We start from the raw sequence: 21,780 nt of genomic DNA, 5'->3' as shown, positions 1-21,780 counted from the left end.
GGTTCGATTCCGGTCGGGGGCATGTGCCGTGGTTGCGGGCATATCCCCTGTGGGGGGTGTGTGGGAGGCGGCTGATCGATGACTCTCTCTCATTGATGTTTCTAGCTCTCTATCTCTCTCCCTTCCTCTGTACAAAAATCAATAAAATATATTTAAAAAAAAAAAAAAAATATTTTTATTGATTTCAGACAGGGAGAGAGAGAAACATCAAAGATGAGAGAAAATCATTGATTGGTTGCCTCCTGCATGCCCCCTACTGGGGATGGAGCCTGCAATCCCAGACTTATGCCCTGAAGACTGGGACCTTTCAGTCTTCAGGCAGACGCTTTATCCACTGAGCCAAACTGGCTAGGGCTCACCATTGATGTTTCTTTTTCATACTTTCCCTTCCTCTCTGAAATCAACCTATATATATAAAAGGCTAATATGCTAAATATTCAACTGTCTGGTCAATATGACGTGCACTGACCACCAGGAGGCAGACGCTCAATGCAGGAGCTGCTGTGATGCACAATGGCCATTGATAGAGAAATGGCACTGTGGATCTGGTGCTGACAAAGCAACACTCAGCTTCCCCCAAGTGGGATACAGGCCGCGCCACCGCCCTGGAGTGACAGCCCACCAAATTGGAGCCAACGCTGCCAAGACCCCATGGTGTAAAACATAGTCCACAGCCCAGTTCAGCCCTGAAACGGTGGCTGTGGGCACTGGGTAATGATGTCACATAGCAATGCCCAGCTTCCTCTCCCTAGCGACTAGTCCAAGGATGGAGTTTCTTCCGTCCAGAAACACAACTTGCTTTATAGCCAGGTGCAAACATTTTACACTGTAATCAAATGTCTGTGAAGCATTTTCCTGTGCCTCATCTCATTTGATCCTTACAGGAGTCCTGGTGTAGGTAGATAGGAAACTCAGTGGAATCCTATTTTCATTAGCCAGAAAACACAGATTTGGAAAGCTTAGAAATTTTACCCAACTGAAAAGAAGTAAGAAATGCTGAACCTTGAAAATGACTTCAGGTTTTCTCGTTGTGCAGAATCTAGTCAAACACTGCTGCAGTTAAATATTTTACCCTTTGTGATCTACAATAATAATCTGTTTCATGTTGATATTTACTGCTGTGTTGCTAACAATTACCTGAAAGAGAAGTTGGGGTGCTTCACTGGGCTGGTAAAAATTTAGCTACATCAAAAGCAGGTCTAATTAAACAAGTTTATTCTATATCTATAAAAGGCTAAGTTGATCCCGGGTTCGATTCCAGTCAAGGGCATGTACAATGATTGCGGGCACGTCCCCGGTGTGGGGTGTGCAGGGGGCAGCTGGTCGATGTTTCTCTCTCATCAACATTTCTAGCTCTCTATCCCTCTCTCCTCCTCTCTGTAAAAAAATCGATAAAATATTGATATATTAAAAAAAAAAAAAGGGTAAGTTGACTCACACATGTGCAATACATATAAAGCTCTCGCTGGTGCCAATTGCACGTGTGTGTTTCAATCTGCCATTGTTGATTGTGAATTTGGTTGACACTTCTATTATAGAGGGAATAGCGATGTTAAAATATTTCTCCTAATTAATTTCCTTTCAATGTGCATGAACTTGTGCACTGGACCACTAGTAAAAATATATTTTAAAAAAATAAAATTATATCCGGGCATTATTACATAATTATGGCTTCTAAACTTCACCAGGTGTTGCCTATCCTGGCACTCCAGTGACTGACACTGGTTATTCAAAATTCTCACTCCTTTCCTAACCCTTTCATTTCACTCCATACCCTTCCTTGTCCATAGTTACATCCTCTCTCCTTCGGTGGTTTGGGTATGTTCTTCCCTTCACCTTAACAACCTGCCCTGTTCTTCTCAGGACCAACCATCTTCCAAAAACAGTCCCTTCACTTAGGAAGTCCTGATTGCCTCCCACCAACACCCCCCATTTTTCTACACGGGTATTGTTTATTATTATTATTTTTTCTTGATTTCAGAGAGGAAGGGAGAGGGAGAGAGAGAGAAACATCAATGATGAGAGGGAACCCCGTTCGCTTTTGGTCCTCTCCCCAGCGCTTCTGCAGTTCCTGGAGCGCAGCAGGGCACCCACGATTGCCTGTGACCAGGTGAGGCTCCTTCCAGGGCTGAGAGCCGGGCGGGAGGCCCCCATCACGGGAGGCCCCCAGCGTTCACCTGGGCCCCCCCGAGGGCCTCCGCTAAGTGAGCCGCGGAGGGGAGGAGCAGTCCTGGGGCAGAGCGAGGCCTGGGGCCAAGAGCCTCCGGGGCGGAGGGACGGGAGGCCGCCTGTGCCGGAGGAGTCACTTTTTCGGCGCCGCTTTCTTTGCATTGCTCAAACCTGGAGCCAACCCGAGCTCACAGCGTGAGTCAGCGGGCCCGGCGGCGGGAGAGGGAAGGTGGGCGCAGAGATCGGCGCGCACCCCGAGGCCTGCACCGGAGGAGGGAAGGACACCCCGAGGGCGGCCCCCGACCCAGCCCCACAGGTGAGCGCGGGAGCCCGCTGTCCTCCCCCTCCTCCCCATCACCCTCCGGCGCTGCCACCGCCACCGCCGCGCAGGTAACCCCGGGCCGGCCGGCCGCCGCCCCCCCCCCCCCCGCCTCCGGGCCCGCGCCGCCTCACGTCCCCGGGGCCTTCCCCCCCGCGGCCCCGAGCCCGCGAGCACGCGCGGGGCCGGGAGCCTTTGTCCCCTCCCCGATGGCGCTGTCGCCCGGCCCATCCCCGCACCCCGCGCCCCGCGCACGCAGCCCCGAGGGGTGCGGGGCTCGGCCGCCGCGGGGGCCTGCGCCGTCGGAGCCCGCGATCGGGGTGGGTGGTGTCGCGTCCCCGGGGTGCGTGTCTCCCCGGCCCGGCTCTCCCTGGCCTGGGGAACCCCGAGAGCCCTGGGAGCCCCGGGAGCCCCGCGATGGCGTTGGCGGAAGTGGAGCCCAGCGCGGAGGGAAAGGGCCTCTCTGGCCCCGCGCCTGGCGCGCTCGCTCGCTCGCTCTACAACCGCCTCCCCCCCCCCCCCCCCCCCCCCATCAGCTCCTCCGGGCGCCCCGGGCCGGAGCGGCCGCTGAGACCAGATAGCGTTCTTTCTGCAGCGCTTTTCGCAGGTTTGATGGCTGATATTCCCATGTCGTACCCTGTCCCTGGTGAAATGTGCAGATCGGGGGCTGACCGAGCCAACCCCCGTGGGACCGTTGTCATCACTCCAGAAAGTTCCTTCGGGGTCCCCCCTCCCCCTCCCCCTCCCTGGATCTCGAGCACAGCTTAGGAAGGTTAATGTGCTACATTAGTTTTGCCTGTTGGAGAACTTCAGAAAATGGGAGCCTTCAGTAAGCACTCCTGGTTCTAATAATACGTTTCAAACGGTCGTTGTTGGCCAAGCGTCTCTGGTGCTTTCTGAGGTTTTCAGCTGCTTTAGGCCCGCACTGCTGGGCAGGCACGGGCCATCAAGAGGCTCTTGAGATGTGCTGTGAGTAGACACACCTAATCTCCGAAGACTTAGTAACAGAGAGATCGAGGGACAGAGAGAGAGAGAGAGAGAGAGAGAGAGAGAGAGAGAGAGAGAGAGAGAGAGAGAGAGAGAGAGAGAATGAATATGAATGTAGAGAGAATGAATATGAATGTAGAAGATCTCACTAATGAATTCTTACACTGATTACGAGATAAAATGAACGTTCTTTGGGTAGGTACACTGGGTTCCGTAAGATGGTTAAAATGAACTCCATCTGTTTCTTTTTGAACATGGCTACTAGAGAATTCCAAATCACGCAGAGGCCTCATGTAAATGTGTTTTTATTGGACAGCACACAGGGCAGCCTACACATTCCATTTCGCAGACCATTGGTTCCGCTCCCTGCCTGGGAGAGAGTAGGAAAACGTGTCTTCACGCAGGACAGAAAACATCTGGATTTCAAGGAAGTAGCCTCAAGAGCCTGCCTTTTCCTGCCGCTTTAAAACTTTGCTTCAGGCTTGTTTACTAAAAAGAGGTAAAAAGGACTGGACATGTCTTTGGCATTAAGCGACCTTTTCAAAGACTTGGTAAAATGTCGAATGTGTTTTGAAAAGGGATCTTGTGCTTCTGAAAATATTGAAAACTAGCCTACAGCCCAACCGCCTAAATATATTAAAATTCAGCATTTTAGTGCGCTTTTGACCAGTCTTTAATTAAAAAGTAAACAAACAGCCGAGGCCGGTTTAGCTCAGTGGATAGAGCATTGGTCTGCAGACTGAAGGGTCTCGGGTTCGATTCCAGTCAAGAGCATGTACCTTGGTTGCGGGCACATCCCCGGTGGGGGGTATGCATGAGGCAGCTGATCGATGGTCTCTCTCATCGATGTTTCTGGCTCTCTATCCCTCTCCCTTTCTCTCTGTAAAAATTCAATAAAATATATTAAAAACAAACATAGGTGAGATGATACTATATCCTACTCTGTTCATATAACATAAGCATATCTTATCTGGAAAATTCATAGACTTTTTAAAAATATATATTTTATTGATTTTGTACAGAGAGGAAGGGAGAGAGATAGAGAGTTAGAAACATCGATGAGAGAGTCATCAATCAGCTGCCTCTTGCACACCCCCTACTGGGGATATGCCCGCAACCAAGGTACATGCCCTTGACCAGAATCGAACCTGGGGCCTTTCAGTCCCCAAGCCGACGCTCTATCCATTGAGCCAAACCGGTCTCGGCTAAAATTTTTTTTTTAAAGTTTCAACTATTTAGATAGGAAAATGCTGTGTGCTTTTGACATTCTGGTTTAACACACACTCTGCTTTACTGGTTTGAGAAAATGTTTCTCTCCCCTGATCCTTCATTTCATTGCCTTTCAGATTCTGTCTGGGTGCTGCCACCCAGCCACTCCTCTGCCAATGAAGTACATCCTAGTCACCGGTGGGGTGATCTCCAGCATTGGGAAAGGGATCATCGCGAGCAGCATTGGGACGATTCTAAAGTCATGGGGACTCCGAGTCACCGCCATCAAAATCGACCCCTATATCAACATTGATGCAGGCACTTTTTCGCCTTATGAGCACGGTATGAAAGAGAAACACTTCCTCCCTTAGAAAGTGCTGAGTTAAATTGCAGTTCCTTCTTATATGTTGGTTAATTTCTTTAGGATAGAGTTCCAGAAGTAGAGTTGCTGGATTTTATGCTATGAATGTGTGAATGTTCTCATGGTCATTGATGCATTGTTCAGATTGCTGATGGCTCTGAAATCAGTCCACCCTTTTTGGAAAACTGTGTGAGGACACCATTTTCTTTTATTTTTTTTAAAAAACAATTAAAAAAATATATTTTATTGATTTTTTTTTTTTTTTTTTTTTTTACAGAAAGGAAGAGAGAGGGACAGAGAGTTAGAAACATTGATGAGAGAGAAACATTGATCAGCTGCCTCCTGCACAACCCTACTAGGGATGTGCCCACAACCAAGGTACATGCCCTTGGACCGGAATCGAACCTGGGACCTTTCAGTCCACAGGCCGACACTCTATCCACTGAGCCAAATGCTGTCAGCAAGGACACCATTTTCATTGTAGCTTTTGCAGTATGGATTATGTTTTGTTTAGTCACAAAGGTAATAGATTTCTCTTAACATCTTATCGTCAAGAAAAATGTTAAACAATATGGTATATATTGACAATATAGAATGACATGAAGGAAATTTCCCACTTCTTGGAGAGACTATTATCAATGTGGACATTATAATGTATATAGTAATTATTATTTTTTAAAGCATTAGCCCTGTCCTGACCAGTTTGGCCTGCAGATTCAAGGGTCGCAGGTTCAATTCCGGTCAAGGGCATGTACCTTGGTTGCGGGCAGCTGATCGATGTTTCTCTCTGTGATGTTTCTAATTCTCTATCCTCCCCTCCTTTCTGTGAAAAATCAATTAAAAATAAGCATTAACCCTTAAATACTTTCTTTTTAAAAATTTTACATACAAGCAGGAAAATGCATAAATCATAAATGTACCATTTGATGAAATGATTATACTGTGTGATCAGCCCCTAGATCAATATACAGAATATCCATTTGCCTCCAAACCACCAGGGTAACCACTATCCTGTCTTTTAACACCATAGGTTAGAGTTGCTTGTTGTTTGTTTGCTGTTGTTTTTTATTTCAGAGGAAGGGAGAGGGAAAGAGAGATAGAAAGAGCAATGATGAGAATCACTGATTGGCTGCCTCCTGCAAGCCACCTACTGGGGATCGAGCCCAAAACTTGGGCATGTGCCCTGACCGGAAATCAAACCATTACCTCCTGATTCATGGGTCTATGCTCAACCACTGAATCACACTGGTCAGGCTAGTTTTTGAACTTTAAGTGAATTGAATCTCACAGTCACATTATTTTTAATCTCATTTTCTTTTTAAATATATTTATTTTTATTGATTTCAGAGAGGAAAGGAGAGGAGGAGAGAGAGAGAAACATCAAAGATAAAAGAGAATCATTGACCGGCTGCCTCCTGCATGCTCCACACTGGGGATCAAGCTCACAACCCAGGCGTGTGCCCTGACTGGGAATCAAATCGTGACCTCCTGGTTCATAGGTCAATGCTCAACTGCTGAGCCATGCCAGCTGGACTTTAATCTAATTGTAAAACTTAATATACTGTGGACATTTTAATATATTCTATACTCTTAAAAGTTGCACAGTGCCCTGGCTGGTTTGGCACAGTGGATAGAGCATCAGCCTGCAGACTGAAAGGTCCTGGGTTCGATTCTGGCCAAAAGCACATGCCTGAGTTACGGGCTTGATTCCCATTGGGGGATGTGCAGCAGGCAGCCAATCAATGATTCTCTCTCATCATTGATGTTTCTTTCTTTCCCTCTCCCTTCCTCTCTGAAATCAATAAAGATATGTTAGCCCTAGCTGGTTTGGCTCAGTGGATAGAGCGTTGGCCTGCAGACTGAAAGGTCCCAGGTTTGATTCCGGTCAAGGTTTTAGACACATCCCCAGTTGGGGGTGTGCAGGAGGCAGTTGATCGATGTTTCTCTCTCATTGATGTTTCTGACTCTCTATTCCTCTCTTTTCCTCTCTGGAAAGAATCCATAAAATATATGAAAAAATAAAATAAAATAAAATAAAAGGTTTCTGATAAGGTTTGTAAGCTAGTCAACCTTCTTTTTTCTGTGAACTTTCTGCCATAGGCATAAATGATAGACTTTTCTTAATTAGGGGGAGTTCAAGTCTTACCAGGTGGCTTTAGGACACTGGACTCCCAATCAATGTCCCCAAGTGGCACTGGAGACCCAGAGACATGGCAAATGATTAAAGCAGGTATTTCATGTGATTAAGTCTGCATCTATATCCTTTTTCTTGGTGCTGCTGTGTAGGTGGCTGATTGCACAATCTGGCTCTTCTTTCACCAAGTTGCCCGTGGGCTCGCTGGGGCCCTGCTTTTCATCTCTCATCTCTTTACCTGTCACTGTCACCAAGATGGCAATCAATTAAGCCTTTTTTATGCCAATTCCAAAGTACAGGATCTGGATGCTTTGAAGTAAATTGCTATTAGTTTTTAAAATTGCTGTTTTAAAGCCCCCTTTTCAAATGATACATGATGATTTTGGAAAGCTAACTCTTGAAGACAGAATTTTAGTTAAGTATGAAAAAAAACACAATAAGATACTGGAATTTTTTGATGCATTGTAAAGGCTATAATTGAATTGTTAAGTTTTCTCATCAAAATAATGAAATGGTTGGAGCATCTTCCCATACACCAATAAATAAATAAACAAACAAATAAATTAATTAGTTAAAATAAAAATAAAAAGATTGCCGATTAGATTTCCAGTGAAGGCACCTACCTAGGTTTTGGGTTCCACCCCCTGGAGGCAAACAATTGATGTTTCTCTCACATCTCTCTCCCCCTTCCTCTCTTCCTCTCTAAAAATCAATAAACATCCTCAAGTAAGGATACAAAAAATGAAATGGTGATAGCATGTAGTTTATAAATAAGTCTCTTAGCAGTATTTTAATAAAATGTGCTCATCTTTGAAAAACAATCCACTGGAAGCAAATTTGACAATTTTACTTTGCCTTTTTATTCTAGGAGAAGTGTTTGTCTTAAACGATGGTGGAGAAGTTGACTTAGACCTTGGAAATTACGAAAGGTTCTTGGATATCAATCTTTATAAAGACAACAACATCACCACTGGGAAGATATATCAGCATGTGATCAATAAAGAGAGGCGTGGTGACTACCTGGGGAAAACTGTACAAGGTATTGCATGGCACACACCAGGTCCCTGCACTCTGCCAGTTCTAATGCTCCTGAAATCCTGTGTTCTTTTCTTTTTCATTTTCCTTACAGATGTCAAGTTCATCCTCCGAGTTCCTCATTTATTTTCATCAGTCTTTTCTCTTTTTTACTAATGCCATGGTTTCCCTTAGTCAGTCTCTCCCCCCCTCTGTCTCTCTCATTCATTCATTTATAAAATCTATGGCGAACCATCTATTCATCTTTTTTGTTACATGATTAGGGTGTATTTTTTTGGTTTGTTTTTTGTCTATCTGTTATTGTTTGTGTTCTTTGCTCTTGTGTCTTTGCATGCATGGTGATTGTTTCCCCTTGAAGGAGGACAGCCTTGGAGAGGTGTGGTTCAGGGTTCGGGTTCTGGAGAAGGCCGCCCACAAATTAAAGAGTCTAGAAAAGTATTAATTCGGGAAAATGGGGGGCCAGGCGGGAGCCCACCTCTAGGCGGAGGACTACCACCGCTCTGGCCTTGCTATCTCTTTTATTAAGGTTATGAGATACACCCATATCCTTTAGGCAGGAAATTCCAATAATAGACAATGGCAGTAATTTACATAAGACTAACGGTGGAGGCTGCTTTAACTACCAAGGTCTCAACTAAACAATGAGTGATTAGCTCCAACCATTCAGAGCAATTAAGGTTGATCAGCCTTCCGGATTCCCTTTTCACATTTCCCTTTTAGTGACACTGATGGGTTTCCTGCAGAGAGGGACTGGTGGATTGAACTGGAATAGCAAGTAGCATAGTCTGACCTTTTTTCACCAGCCCTTTCCCTAGATGGTATGGTTCTCTTTTGTCTTAGAAGAGATCCCCTCCTGGAACTCTGAAGTTTTGTATTCATATGTTCCTACATGAGAGGGTAAAGGTGATAATTCCCCATCCCCTTAAATCACTTTCATATTGGAACCCATTGAGAAACAGATGTAGGAATAGGACAGATGGAGATCAGAAGAGCAACTATATTATTGCCAAAATTAGACGTTGTGACACAGATCTCCAGTTCAACTGTTTTCTTTCTTTCTTTCTTTCTTTCTTTCTTTCTTTCTTTCTTTCTTTCTTTCTTTCTTTCTTTCTTTCTTTCACCCATTGAGAAACAGATGTAGGAATAGGACAGATGGAGATCAGAAGAGCAACTATATTATTGCCAAAATTAGACGTTGTGACACAGATCTCCAGTTCAACTGTTTTCTTTCTTTCTTTCTTTCTTTCTTTCTTTCTTTCTTTCTTTCTTTCTTTCTTTCTTTTTTTTTTTTTTAAATATATGTTATTGATTTTTCACAGAGAAGAAGGGAGAGGGATAGAGAGCTAGAAACATCGATGTGAGAGAAACATTGACCAGCTGCCTCCTGCACACCCCCTACTGGGGATGTGCCCGCAACCAATGTACATGCCCTTGACTGGAATTGAACCTGGGACCTTTCAGTCCGCAGACCAACACTATCCATTGAGCCAAACCGGTTTCGGCTCAACTGTGTTTTCAAATAGTTTTTCCTGAGTGTAGGTGTTGGGAAAACCCGAGGGAGGGAGAGTCACTGCCTCATATCTGCCATGTCCCAGTGATGGAGGAGAGGGCAAGGCCCAGCCCTGGATCCTGAACCCTGATCCCTATGCTGCTGGCATGGAGGCAGAACCCGGCCAACCTCATCCTTCCAGAAAGGGGTGGGCCAGGCATGCCATCTGGTTCTTCCAAACGCACCAGTCAAAGCCAGCTTCCTCTTGCCCGCAGACTCTTCGGGTGTAAGGTGGAGCAGGTGACGGATGCAACTTTGCCTCAGCTTCCTGAATGCCACCGTTCCTACTTCCTGCCATCACATTAGGTTAGGTGGCTGGGCTGAATCCCCACACACCCATGTGGATTTCTCTTCAGTTGAGATTGCCAACTTCAGGCCTGCTCACCACCCAAGGGACTCCTTGGCCTCACATGCTTGTGGAAATGCCACCTTTTTCTTCTTCAGCTGACGTTAGCATTCACTGGCACCTGGTCAGCAGGCATCTATAATCTCTTCAGTGTCCCCTCCCCATTGGCTGGTGGTCTGGCCACTCTCCATCCTTCTTGCCTGTGGAGCCTAGCATTCAGCATCCTGGGCAGCCCTCTTTGGCATTATAGGAGTTCTCTACTTGCATCGAAGATGGCATTTCTGCTTTCTGTTTCTCATTCTCTGGGGTTGGTCGGTTTCAAGAGAAAAGGCATAACATTTAAATGCGTGAACCTAAACTGCCCCTGGAGTATTAATTTCAGTGAAGGAAGATGATAGCATTAGGACCGCAGCTTGTCTGATTTGCCAGGTAGCTGTCGGTTATTTGCGAGATCTAAAGATCAGATACATTGCCTTTTCCTGACCATGAAATAAGCTTTTGTACTAATTCTTTCTGCAGTTGTCCCTCACATTACTGATGCTGTCCAGGAGTGGGTTATGACTCAAGCCATGGTGCCAGTGGATGGTCACAAGGAGGAGCCTCAAATCTGCGTTATTGAGGTAAGCATGGGGCATTTCTTTGTAAGTTTACTAGAAGCCCAGCACACAAAATTGTGCAGCCCCGCCCACCTGCGCTGGGCTTTGGTTGTTAAGGCGTAGGACCATAGACCTTTTATAATATAGATGTTCTTCTGGGTTTTAAATCATCTGATCTCTATTCATTCAACAAGTTTATAAAGAGGATATCCCGTGTGCCAGGCATGGGCTAGGAATAGCTAGTTCCTGCCCTTGTGGTCCCATGTCAGTGGGCAAGGTTGGCATTAAACAGGTGAGTACTCCTGGGGTGGGTGTGCCGCAACCTGCATGCGGAGACATCAGTTGCATATAAAGTCAGTGTTAGGGCCTCCTGTGTGCCACGCCTGGGATGGGCAGTCTCTGGCCTTGAAGAGCCTGCAGACCTCCCTGTTTTCACACAACAGAATGTGTTCTAGCCGAAACTGGTTTAGTTCAGTGGATAGAGCATCGGCCTGCGGACTGAAGGGTCCTAGGTTCGATTCCGGTCAAGGGCATGTACCTTGGTTGTGGGCACATCCCCAGTAGGGGGTGAGCAAGAGGCAGCTGATTGATGATTCTCTCTCATCGATGTTTCTAACTCTCTATCCCTTTCCCTTCCTCTCTGTAAAAAATCAATAAAATATATTTAAAAAAAAGAAAAAGAAAATGCATTCTAGTGAGTGTTATGTGAGAAGTGTTTGTAAAATGCATTGGGAGTAGAGAGAGACTTATGGAAGTTTAATGGTAGAGGTGATTTGGAGGTGAGTATTAGCTGTTTAAAGAAAGAACATTGGGGGTGGGAGTGGAGTAAGAGATCAACCAAAGGACTTGTATGCATGCATGTAAGCATAACTAATGGACACAGACATTGGGGGTGAGGGCGTGTGCTTGGGGTGGAAGTGGCTGGGGAGAGGTCAATGGGGGAAAAAGGAGACGTATGTAATACTTAAAACAATAAAGAATTTAAATAAAAAATGATACCATATACGGACAATTCAGTAAAGAAAAAAAGAATAAAGATATTTTCTACAAAAAAAAAATGATTTGTATTTAGAGTTCAGAAAATTTAATTGAAAATAGATTAATAGTTACAAGTTCTTCCAAACATACTTCAGAAGTTTTCCAATAACTGAATTGAGTGTTTTATTTTTTATTTTTATTTATTTTTTTAAAAAAGGGGGTCATTTCTTGTTTTTAAATATATTTTATTGATTTTTTTATAGAGAGGAAGGGAGAGGGATAGAGAGTTAGAAAAATTTATGAGAGAGAAACATCGACCAGCTGCCTCTTGCACACCCCCTACTGGAGATGTGCCCGCAACCAATGTACATGCCCTTGACCGGAATCGAACCCAGGACCTTTCAGTCTGCAGACCGACACTCTATCCACTGAGCCAAACCGTTATCAGCTGAATTGAGTATTTTAAATTTTAATTAGCTAAAATAAATAAAATTTAAAATAAAAAAGAATATAATACAAGGTGGGGCAAAAATAGATATACAGTTGTGAGTATATGAAATACAGTTTATTCTTGTATTATTTGTTTTTATATTATTTTCCTTGCAAACAACTGTAAAGCTACTTATGCTCCACCCTGTATTTGAACTTGCCAGTTGTTCATGTTTCCCTTCCTATCAGTGTGCAGGTTGAGAATGATGTTCAGGCACCCTTATCTAAATGTCAGTTGATCTGATTGACAGGCAGGAGAATAGAATAATGAATAGCATAGTTCCTAGAGCCAGACTGCTCAAGTTCAAATTTCTGTAGTGACCCCTGACTGGTATATAGTTCAATAGTTAGAGTCAGGAGCCATACTTCTTGCTTTCATATACCAGTTAGGTCACTTACCAGCAGGGTGACCTTTGACAAGTTTGCTTATCTTCTCTGTGCCTCAATTAACTTATCTGCTAAATGAGGATAATGACACTACTTAACTCATTGTTTTGAGGATTAAATAAGTCAGTATACTTAGTGCTTAGAATACTGTTGATCTATACTAATAGTATGTGCTCAAAAATTATTAGCCATTATTAAGGTGCCTGTGTGACATTTGGCAAATTACTTCTAAAAAATTCAGTGTAGTCATCTATAACAATATGATAATGTAATATTGTAATAATAACGGGTTGTTGTGAGGACTAAATGGGATAATATAAAGCATTTGGCAATGTCTGGCATTTAGGAAGTGCTTAATAAACATATATTAGCTATTATTGTCATTGTTAGCAGGTAGATATGCAATCAACAAGATCAATTTTGTTAATAGTAGAGGTGATAAATGTAACATAATGTGCTATACTATCATATATGTAACTACTAGAGGCCTGGTGCACGAAATTTGTGCACAGATGCTGTCCCTAGGCCTGGCCTGTGATTGAAGCATGAGTGTCTGGTGTGGAAGGGCATGTCCCAGCTGACCTCTGGGCCCTGGGCAGCACCTGGGCCCCTGGGCCCCTGTACACCCCCTCCACCCCCTCCACCTGAGTCATGGTGTCTGGGTCCCCATGCAGAGATGCAGTGAGCACGACCAGATGCTGTGGGCCGGGGCACAGCCTGGGCCTCTGGGCAGCCCAGCAGTGCCGTATGGAAGCTTGGTGGGCAGTGCACTCTCTCCCAGCTGGCCTCACAGACCAACTCCTGAGCGGACTCATGCAGAGTCCGACTGGCCCCTGTGGTCCCAGTGGCTATCGCCCGGCTCACCCAGAAGAGGCCATGCGGGTGTGGGGTGGGCTCCTTGTGGGTGCCCAGCACCTGAACGCCCGATGCCAGTGCTGTGTTGCAGAAGCCCGCCATGTTCCACACTGCCCCCTGGTGGTCAGCACACATCATAGCGAGCAGTTGAACTGGTGGAAGGACTGCCCGAGGGGACAATTTGCATATTAGGCTTTTATTATATAGGATAGTGTACTACTTAATAGTATGGCTATAAACAATATAAATGCATAAGTATGCTCTACAAAGTTATTTCTCCCTTGATATTTCTTACTTTACAATTTATGAGGAAAGATGTAATTCTTTATAATTTTTAAAAATTGCAGTAGAGCTTGGCCGGCTTGGCTCAGTGGTTGAGCATCGACCTATGAACCAGGAGGTGCCGGGTTTGATTCCTGGTCAGGGCACATGCCTGGGTTGTGGGCTCCATCCCCAGTGAGGGGCGTGCAGGAGGCAGCTGATCAATAATTCTCTCTCATCATTGATGTTTCTCTTTCCCTATCCCTTCCTCTCTGAAATCAATAAAAATATATTAAAAAATTGGAGTATAACTTAAACACAGAGAAGTGTGCATATAGATGTATAGCTTGCTGAAGTTTCACAAACTAAACAAACCTGCATAATTAGGCTTACTTTCTTTAAAAATATTTAAAATCTGCTGAAACCTGTTTGGCTCAGTGGATAGAGCGTTGGCCTGGGGACTGAAAGGTCCCAGGTTCGATTCCGGTCAAGGGCATGTATGTTGGTTGCGGGCACATCCCCAGTAAGGGCTGTGCAAGAGGCAGTTGATTGATGTTTCTCCTTCATCGATGTTTCCAACTCTCTATTCCTCTCTCTTCCTCTCTGTAAAAAATCAATAAAATGTATTAAAAAAATAAAAATATTTAAAATCTAATACAGTGAGTAGTTTGCAAACAAATGGGGCAACAATAAAGACAAACAGTTTAAGAAAAAGGCAGGTAAAAGCTCCAGGAAGACACCATCTGCTATGAAAACAGCTGTCACCAGGGCGTAGCGGGACTTGACAGTAAAGGAGACTTACGCGGTCACTCTGTTTATTGATTTTCAGTTTTCTGAGTCAATCCCAGGATGCATTAGAGAAGCCTTAAAAGCAGGGATATAAATGTCATCAGCTTTCAAAAAACGATTCATGATGTAGAGAGGCTAGAGGGGAAGGAGGGAGATAAGAACCCAAGTTTACGCTGTGATGCAGCCACAGATACTGTTACTATGGTCAGGCCCTGCTCAATGACGGGGATGCATTCTGTACGTTCTGAGACATTCGTCGTCAGGCAATTTGTTTGTTGCGCGAATACCATGGAGTGCACGTGCACACACATAGATGGTACAGCCGACTACACACCTGTGGCACAGCCTATTGCTCTAGCTACAGGCCTGCACAGCCTGTAACTATGAAACAACACGAGATTACATCAAGGACAAGAAAAAATGATGCAATCAAGAAACCCAGTAAACACAAAATGTATGAGGCTGCTGTTGACATAACACAACATTGTGTTTTATAGCAAACACTTTAAAAAATATATATACTTTATTGATTTTTTTTTTTTTTTTACAGAGAGGAAGGGAGAGAGAGAAACATCATTGAGAGAGAAACACGATCAGCTGCCTCCTGCACACTCCCTACTGGGGATGTGCCTACAACCAAGGTACATGCCCTTGGCCGGAATCGAACCCGGGACCTTTCAGTCTGCATGTCGACCAGTTAGGGCACAGCAAACATTTTTTATAAGAAAGTGTAGACTCGAAAATAACAATATAAACTCTAGTGTACTAAATACATAAACCAATGACATAGTTTGTTATTACCATTATCAAGTATTTTGTACTATACCTAATTGTGTGTGTAACATAATTTAACATCTGTATACACTACAAAGTGATTACTCCTGAAGTCTAGTTACTATCCATCACCCCTTCACCCCTTTGTTCACTCCATGCCCCCTTGTCCTCTGATAACCACTGGTCTATTTTCTGTCTTTATAGGTTTGTTTTTGTTTTATTTTTTTATATGTGAGTTTTTTTCATATGAGTGAGGTATTTGCCTTTTCCCTTTTGCCTTATTTCACTTAGCGTAATACCCTCAAGGTCCATCCATCTTATCACAAATAGCAAGATTTTATTCTTTTTTAATAGCTGAGTAGTATTCCACTGTGCCTGTAGATCCATTCATTCATTGACCAATCCTTTTAGTTTTTATAGGTGAAAGAATAGAATTTTCTAAAGATTATTAACTTAATCACAAAAAAAGTTCCAAATGGTCATGTGTATGAATGTTTTTGTCTTTTTATTTTCTTATTCTGCTCTTTTTAAAAAATCTTCATTTATAATGATATACATGAGTATGTAAAAGTAACATACGGTATTAGAAGTCAGGATAGTGGTGACCTTTGGAGGGGAGGGAGGTAGGGATTGGGAGGGGGCAGAAGGAGGGTTTCTGGGATGCTTATAATGTAATTCTATTTTTTGACTTTGGTGATGGCTAAACTGAGAAATTTCTTCAAGTTGTACACTTAGATTTGCACATTTTTTCAGGTATTTATACATTAAAAAAACCTACGTTTAAAATAATAACCACAAGAAAGAGAAGGGGAAATAATTTTTTAATGTAATTGAATGCCCCCAAACTTCATTAAAATATAAGCTCGATTTGACCTTGGGACTGAGCCTTTTTTTAAAAAAAAAAATAGTTGGGTTTATTTTGTGTGTGTGTGTGTGTGTGTGTGTGTGTGTGTTTAATTTTAGAGAGGAAGGGAAGAGAGAGATAGAAACATCAATGATGAGAGAGAATCACTGATCAGTTGCCTCCTTGCTTTGGGGATCGAGCTTGCAGCCCAGGTATATGCCCTGACAGGGAATCAAACCATGATCTCCTCGTTCATAGGTCATTGCTCAATCCCTGAGCCACACTGGCTGGGAGGGATGAGCCTTCTTAACACTTCTTTTTTATCTCAGCTTTTCGAGCCATTGTTTTTTTAGAATCATCTGTGAACAAAGCTTTTATATTTCACTAGAGGCCCGGTGCATGAAATTTGTGCACGGGTAGGGTCCCTAGGCCTGACCGGTGATCATGGCGAATCAGGTTCCTGTTTCCCCACCTCCTCCTTCCCTTGCTACCTGCACACTGCCTCCTTTCCTCATTCCCTCAGTACCTCACAGCCGCCACTGGTTGCCCGCCATGTTCTGCACCACCCACTGGTGGTCAGCACACGTCATAGCAAATGATTGAACTCCTGGTCTCCTGGTCAAATTCCCAAGGGGACACTTTGCATATTAGCCTTTTATATATATAGATTCTGTGGCTGACACACCTGACTCATTATTTTACAAGTTGCATGCTATAGAGTCAGACTCTAATTGTTAGATTCCACTTGAAATAAAAAATTTTCAGTGATATATCAAATTAAACCAAAGTTTCCATCTCAAAAAACAACCAGCAAACATATTAGGCCTGTACCTGCATGATGTTCAATGTTTTCCATATCCGTATTCTCAATTTTTAAACAACTGCTCTTGAGGATTGATTTCTTTGGCTTAATAAACATAAATTAAGCACGTCAATATGTACGAGCTCCATGATAGCTGTGAATATGATGAAACGATGACTTCTGCTTCCAGGACTTAATGTCTCAATTTTTAATTTCATGGAAACAGATAAACTGTGCCAACTTGTCCCTGGAAAAACTCCTTCTTTTCCATATAACCCTGATGATTATATTTGCTTATTGGACACTAGGTCAGACATACTTTTGGGTTTAAGTTGTGCACAACATTTGTGTGCATGTATGATTTAAGCTTTCAAAGAACCGCCAAAGCTAAGTTTTAGTTTTAAGGGTATAGAAGCATTTTTGCACTGAGGTCTCAATTTCTTAGACCTGTGGAGCTGACAGGCTGTGTTCATGTTAGTGCAGGTTGTCTAAGCATGAACCTGAAATAATTTATGCATGGCTTAAAGGAATAAAGGTTCTTCCCCTCCTTCCTTCCTCCCTCCATCTTTCTCCTTCCTTCCTTTCCAAAAAAGAAGACTCCTTTCCTTAAAGGCAAAATGGATATTACACATCTCATAAATTTGCTGTTGCTTCAATTGAAGCTTTGCATAGATTTTAAACTATTGTTATGGGTGCTATTCCCCCTATTGTGTGGGGGAATAATTAACTTAGTACTGTTCTACTAATATGATAATGGCGAGCCAGAGAAGTGGTAAATGGGACCCTCCAAATAGATGGAGAGAGTGCAGTACCGCTGCTTGCCACCTGAGGGCAGAATCAGATAATATTTCAAGTTTTGCTTCCCTTTCCGGATTTCCTGTTGACTCCCAGTCCGCCCCCATCAAAAAAGGGAGATGTCGCCTTAAGGTTTCCTTTAATGCAGACCTCTTTTTTTCCCCCTAATTCTTTTTCTCCCCCATTAGATTCTGCTGCATTGTTGTTAATGAGCACTTAACACCCTTCACCTCCTGCCAGTTTCCTGATTGCATGTGATCTTTCTTGGATGTTCATAATTAAGATTGTCATTCTTTTTTTTTTTTTTTTTTAAATATATTTTATTGATTTTTTACAGAGAGGAAAGGAGATAGAGAGTTAGAAATATCGATGAGAGTCATCGATCAGCTGCCTCTTGCACACCCCCTACTGGGGATATGCCCGCAACCAAGGCACATGCCCCCGACCGGAATCGAACCAGGGACCCCTCAATTCCCAAGCCGACGCTCTATTCATTGAGCCAAACCAGTTTTGGCAAGATTGTCATTCTTTTATAGAATTACCATATCATTCTGTCTGTTCCATACCCAGGAAACTTGAATTTTAATTATGTTTTTGTTATCTGAGTTAAAGAAGAATTTCTTTTGTAGCAAAGAAATCCTGAAACTTCTCAGTTTGATTCCGTTGTAATTATGAAAACAGGTACTAGAATGCTGTTACCTAGGGCTTACATTGAATTTTGAGACCCTCTGACCTGTCCTGACCACTAACCTAAGCTCCCAGTGCGGCATGTATGTGCTGGATTTGTGCTGGAGATAAGGCAGGCACGCTCCTGCCCTCATGGGCTTGCAGTTTGCTGGGTAGAGAGACAGGAAACAATGGTCCCTTGTACTGAGTTATCAGGAAGGGCACAGGCAGGGTACTGTGACAGGGAGCATCGAGAGTGTGGCTGCCTTAGGTGGGTGGTTAGGGTCTGGCTTTCTGAGGAGGACATAGCTCCCTGGGTTGCAGCATAAAAGGGAGCTAGATGAAGAAGGGGTAGAAGGAGAGTGAACCCATCTGAGAGGCCAGTGGGGCGGAAGTACAGAGTGAGAGGTTGGGGCGGGGGAGTAGGGAGGTGGGCATGAGATGGAGATCTGTGCAAGGGCCAGATCAAGAAGTTGCCTTTAGCCCTGACTGGTTTGGCTCAGTGGATAGAACGTCGGCCTGTGGACTGAAGGGTCCCAGGTTCGATTCCGGTCAAGGGCATGTACCTTGGTTGTTTGCACACTCCCAGTGGGGAGTGTGCAGGAGGCAGCTGATTGATGTTTCTAACTCTCAATCCCTCTCCCTTCCTTTCTGTAAAAAATTAATAAAATATATTTAAAAAAAAAAGAAAAGGAAAAAGAAGAAGTGCTTTTGTTGGCTATATAAGAGTTTAGGCTTTATTTTTATTTATTTATTTAAAAATATATTTTATTGATTTTTTTACAGAGGAAGGGAGAGGGATAGAGAGTTAAAAACATGGATGAGAGAGAAACATTGATCAGCTGCCTCTTGCATGCCCCCTACTGGGGATGTGCCCACAACCAAGGCACATGCCCTTGACCAGAATTGAACCTGGGACCTTTCAGTCTGCAGGCCGACACTCTATCCACTGAGCCAAACCGGTTTCGGCTAGGCTTTATTTTTAGTGAAGCAGTGTGTTACTCTAAGCAAGGGGGCCATATTTTGAGTTTTTTAAAGGTCATTCTGCTGGTGTGTGACACATGGTTTGATTGTAGGACAGGAGAGAGTAGAAGCTGTGGGCCCTTAAGATTGCGGGTCTGCCACCTCTTTTTAAAAAAATATATATTTTATTGATTTTTTTACAGAGAGGAAGAGAGAGGGATAGATAGTTAGAAACATCGATGAGAGAGAAACATCGATCAGCCACCTCCTGCACACCCCCAACTGAGGATGTGCCCGCAACCAAGGTAGATGCCCTTGACCGGAATCGAACCTGGGACCTTTCAGTCCCCAGGCCGACACTCTATCTAGTGAGCCAAACCAGTTTCCACGGCCACCTCTTTTTGTAAAGGGCCAGATAAAAAAATACGTTTAGCTTTGCCAGTGGGAGAGTCTTTTACAGTTTCTTTTCTTTTTTTTTAAATATATATTTTATTGATTTTTTTACAAAGAGGAAGAGAGAGGGATAGAGTTAGAAACATCGATGAGAGAGAATCATCGACCAACTGCCTCTTGCACGCCCCCTACTGGGGATGTGCCCGCAACCAAGGTACATGCCTTTGGACCGGAATCGAACCCGGGACCTTTCAGTCCACAGGCCGACGCTCTATCCACTGAGCCAAACCGGTTTTGGCAGGGAGAGTCCTTTTCAATGTCAACAGCTACTTAAGCCTGCCCTTGTCGTGTGAAGGCAGCTATAGGCAGTATGTAAATGAATGGGCATAGCTGTGTGCCAATAAAATTTTATATATAAAACCAGGCAGTAGGCCATGGTTTGCCACCCTCTGGTTTAGATTATTGCAGTAATCCTGGTGAAAGATGCAGTAATCCTAGCTTGAACCAGTGAGTGGGGAGAGATGCTATTTGCTGAGATGAAAAAGCACCCAGCAAAACAAGCCCAGAGGTGATGGACCCGGGGTTCAGTTTGGGATGTGGTAAGTTTGGGTAATTATTATTATTTTTATTTTTAAAATATATTTTATTTATTTATTTATTTATTTATTTATTTATTTTTTACAGAGAGGAAGGGAGAGGAATAGAGAGTTTGAAACATCAATGAGAGAGAAACATCAATCAGTTGCCTCCTGCACACCTCCTACTGGGGATGTGCCCCCAACCAAGGAACATGCCCTTGATTGGAATCGAACCTGGGACCCTTGAGTCCGCAGGCCGACGCTCTATCCACTGAGCCAAACCAGTTAGGGCTGGGTCATTATTGATCAATCCGAGATGCCAAAGCTGGCTGCAACACCCAGATCCTTCCACTTAGTGTTTAAGTTTTATTACTGATTATTGTTCTTTAGTTCTGTCGTATTTCCCCTTCCTAACTTCTGAGCTCCTTAGGAACATGTCTTAAAGTCTTCCAGCACCTCATTTATAGTGTTGACTATGTAGTAGGTGCTCAAATGCTAGAGAATTAATTTTAAAATCCATGTGAGTCTTTTAGTATTTAAATATGGTGAGGATGAAGGGGTTAAGATGACTTTGATCCCAGTCTAAAGTAAAATGCTTAAGTAACTATTGAAAGCACATTATATATTAAGTTAACATTTATCAAAGGATTATATTAACAGGAATATTCTCAGGGCTTTTTGTACTGCTTGTTTTAGAAAACCAGCATGTTTAATTCTAACCATACTACCATTATAAGCAGACTGTTCAGATGCATGCAGTTGTGTGTGTCTGTGTGTGTGTGTGTGTGTGTGTGTGTTCCTTCATGGAGAGAGAGACAGAATGAGACACACAGAGAGTTAGAGTGACACAGAGAATGCTCACTATTTCACACCAGGAAGAGCCAGGTGGCTCTATATTCTGGAACTTTCTGTCTGCTAATGAATTGCCTTCTCTTTTCTTAAAGCCCTCCATTTTATTTTAATATTTCCAGTCTTTTATATATATATATTGATTTTTTTACAGAGAGGAAGAGAGACGGAGAGAGAGTTAGAAACATCGATGAGAGAGAAACATGGATCAGCTGCCTCCTGCACACCCCCTACTAGGGTTGTGCCCGCAACCAAGGTACATGCCCTTCACCAGAATCGAACCCGGGACCTTTCAGTCCACAGGCCGACTCTCTGTCCACTGAGCCAAACCGGTTTCAGCAACATTTCCAGTCTTGATGACATGAAAGGTTAACAGCTTTATAATGATCCCCCCCTTTTTTGGAGTGTGTGTGTGGTAATTGACTGGTCTGTATAATCCAAGTGAATCAATGATAGCATGACTCGTTTACTTAATGTTATCCATATCTTCAGGCAGAGAGATATCTTATAAACACGGATTAGACCATCCTGAAAGCCCTCCTCACCCTTGCTTTCTTACCCCTTTCTTGAAGCTGTTTACCTGACTCTGTTACACTCCATCTATTCTTTTTTTTTTTTGGAACAAAAAATAATCTTTATATACACTGTTAAT

At 43.5% G+C, this 21,780-nt stretch overlaps 1 protein-coding gene across 4 annotated transcripts in view; it reads left to right on the top strand.

Moving 5' to 3' along the window:
• The first annotated feature begins 2,253 nt into the window (after positions 1–2,253).
• CTPS2 (CTP synthase 2) overlaps positions 2,254–21,780 on the top strand; it is a 112,115-nt gene continuing 92,588 nt past the window's right edge. The window contains exons 1-4 of one of the 4 annotated variants that reach the window (XM_036439702.2): positions 2,254–2,485; positions 4,822–5,026; positions 8,048–8,218; positions 10,629–10,729. In XM_036439702.2, the coding sequence (XP_036295595.1) occupies positions 4,861–5,026; positions 8,048–8,218; positions 10,629–10,729 (438 nt within the window). In that variant the 5' untranslated portion in view covers positions 2,254–2,485; positions 4,822–4,860. Of the gene's footprint in view, positions 2,560–3,074; positions 3,096–4,821; positions 5,027–8,047; positions 8,219–10,628; positions 10,730–21,780 lie in introns of those variants that run through there. The other 3 variants (XM_036439703.2, XM_045582292.1, XM_045582293.1) reach the window with 3 other exon arrangements.

This window comes from Pipistrellus kuhlii, unplaced genomic scaffold, assembly GCF_014108245.1.
Source record: "Pipistrellus kuhlii isolate mPipKuh1 unplaced genomic scaffold, mPipKuh1.p scaffold_m20_p_16, whole genome shotgun sequence".
Classification (NCBI taxonomy): domain Eukaryota; kingdom Metazoa; phylum Chordata; class Mammalia; order Chiroptera; family Vespertilionidae; genus Pipistrellus; species Pipistrellus kuhlii.
This window is presented reverse-complemented; position numbering and strand designations above follow the sequence as displayed.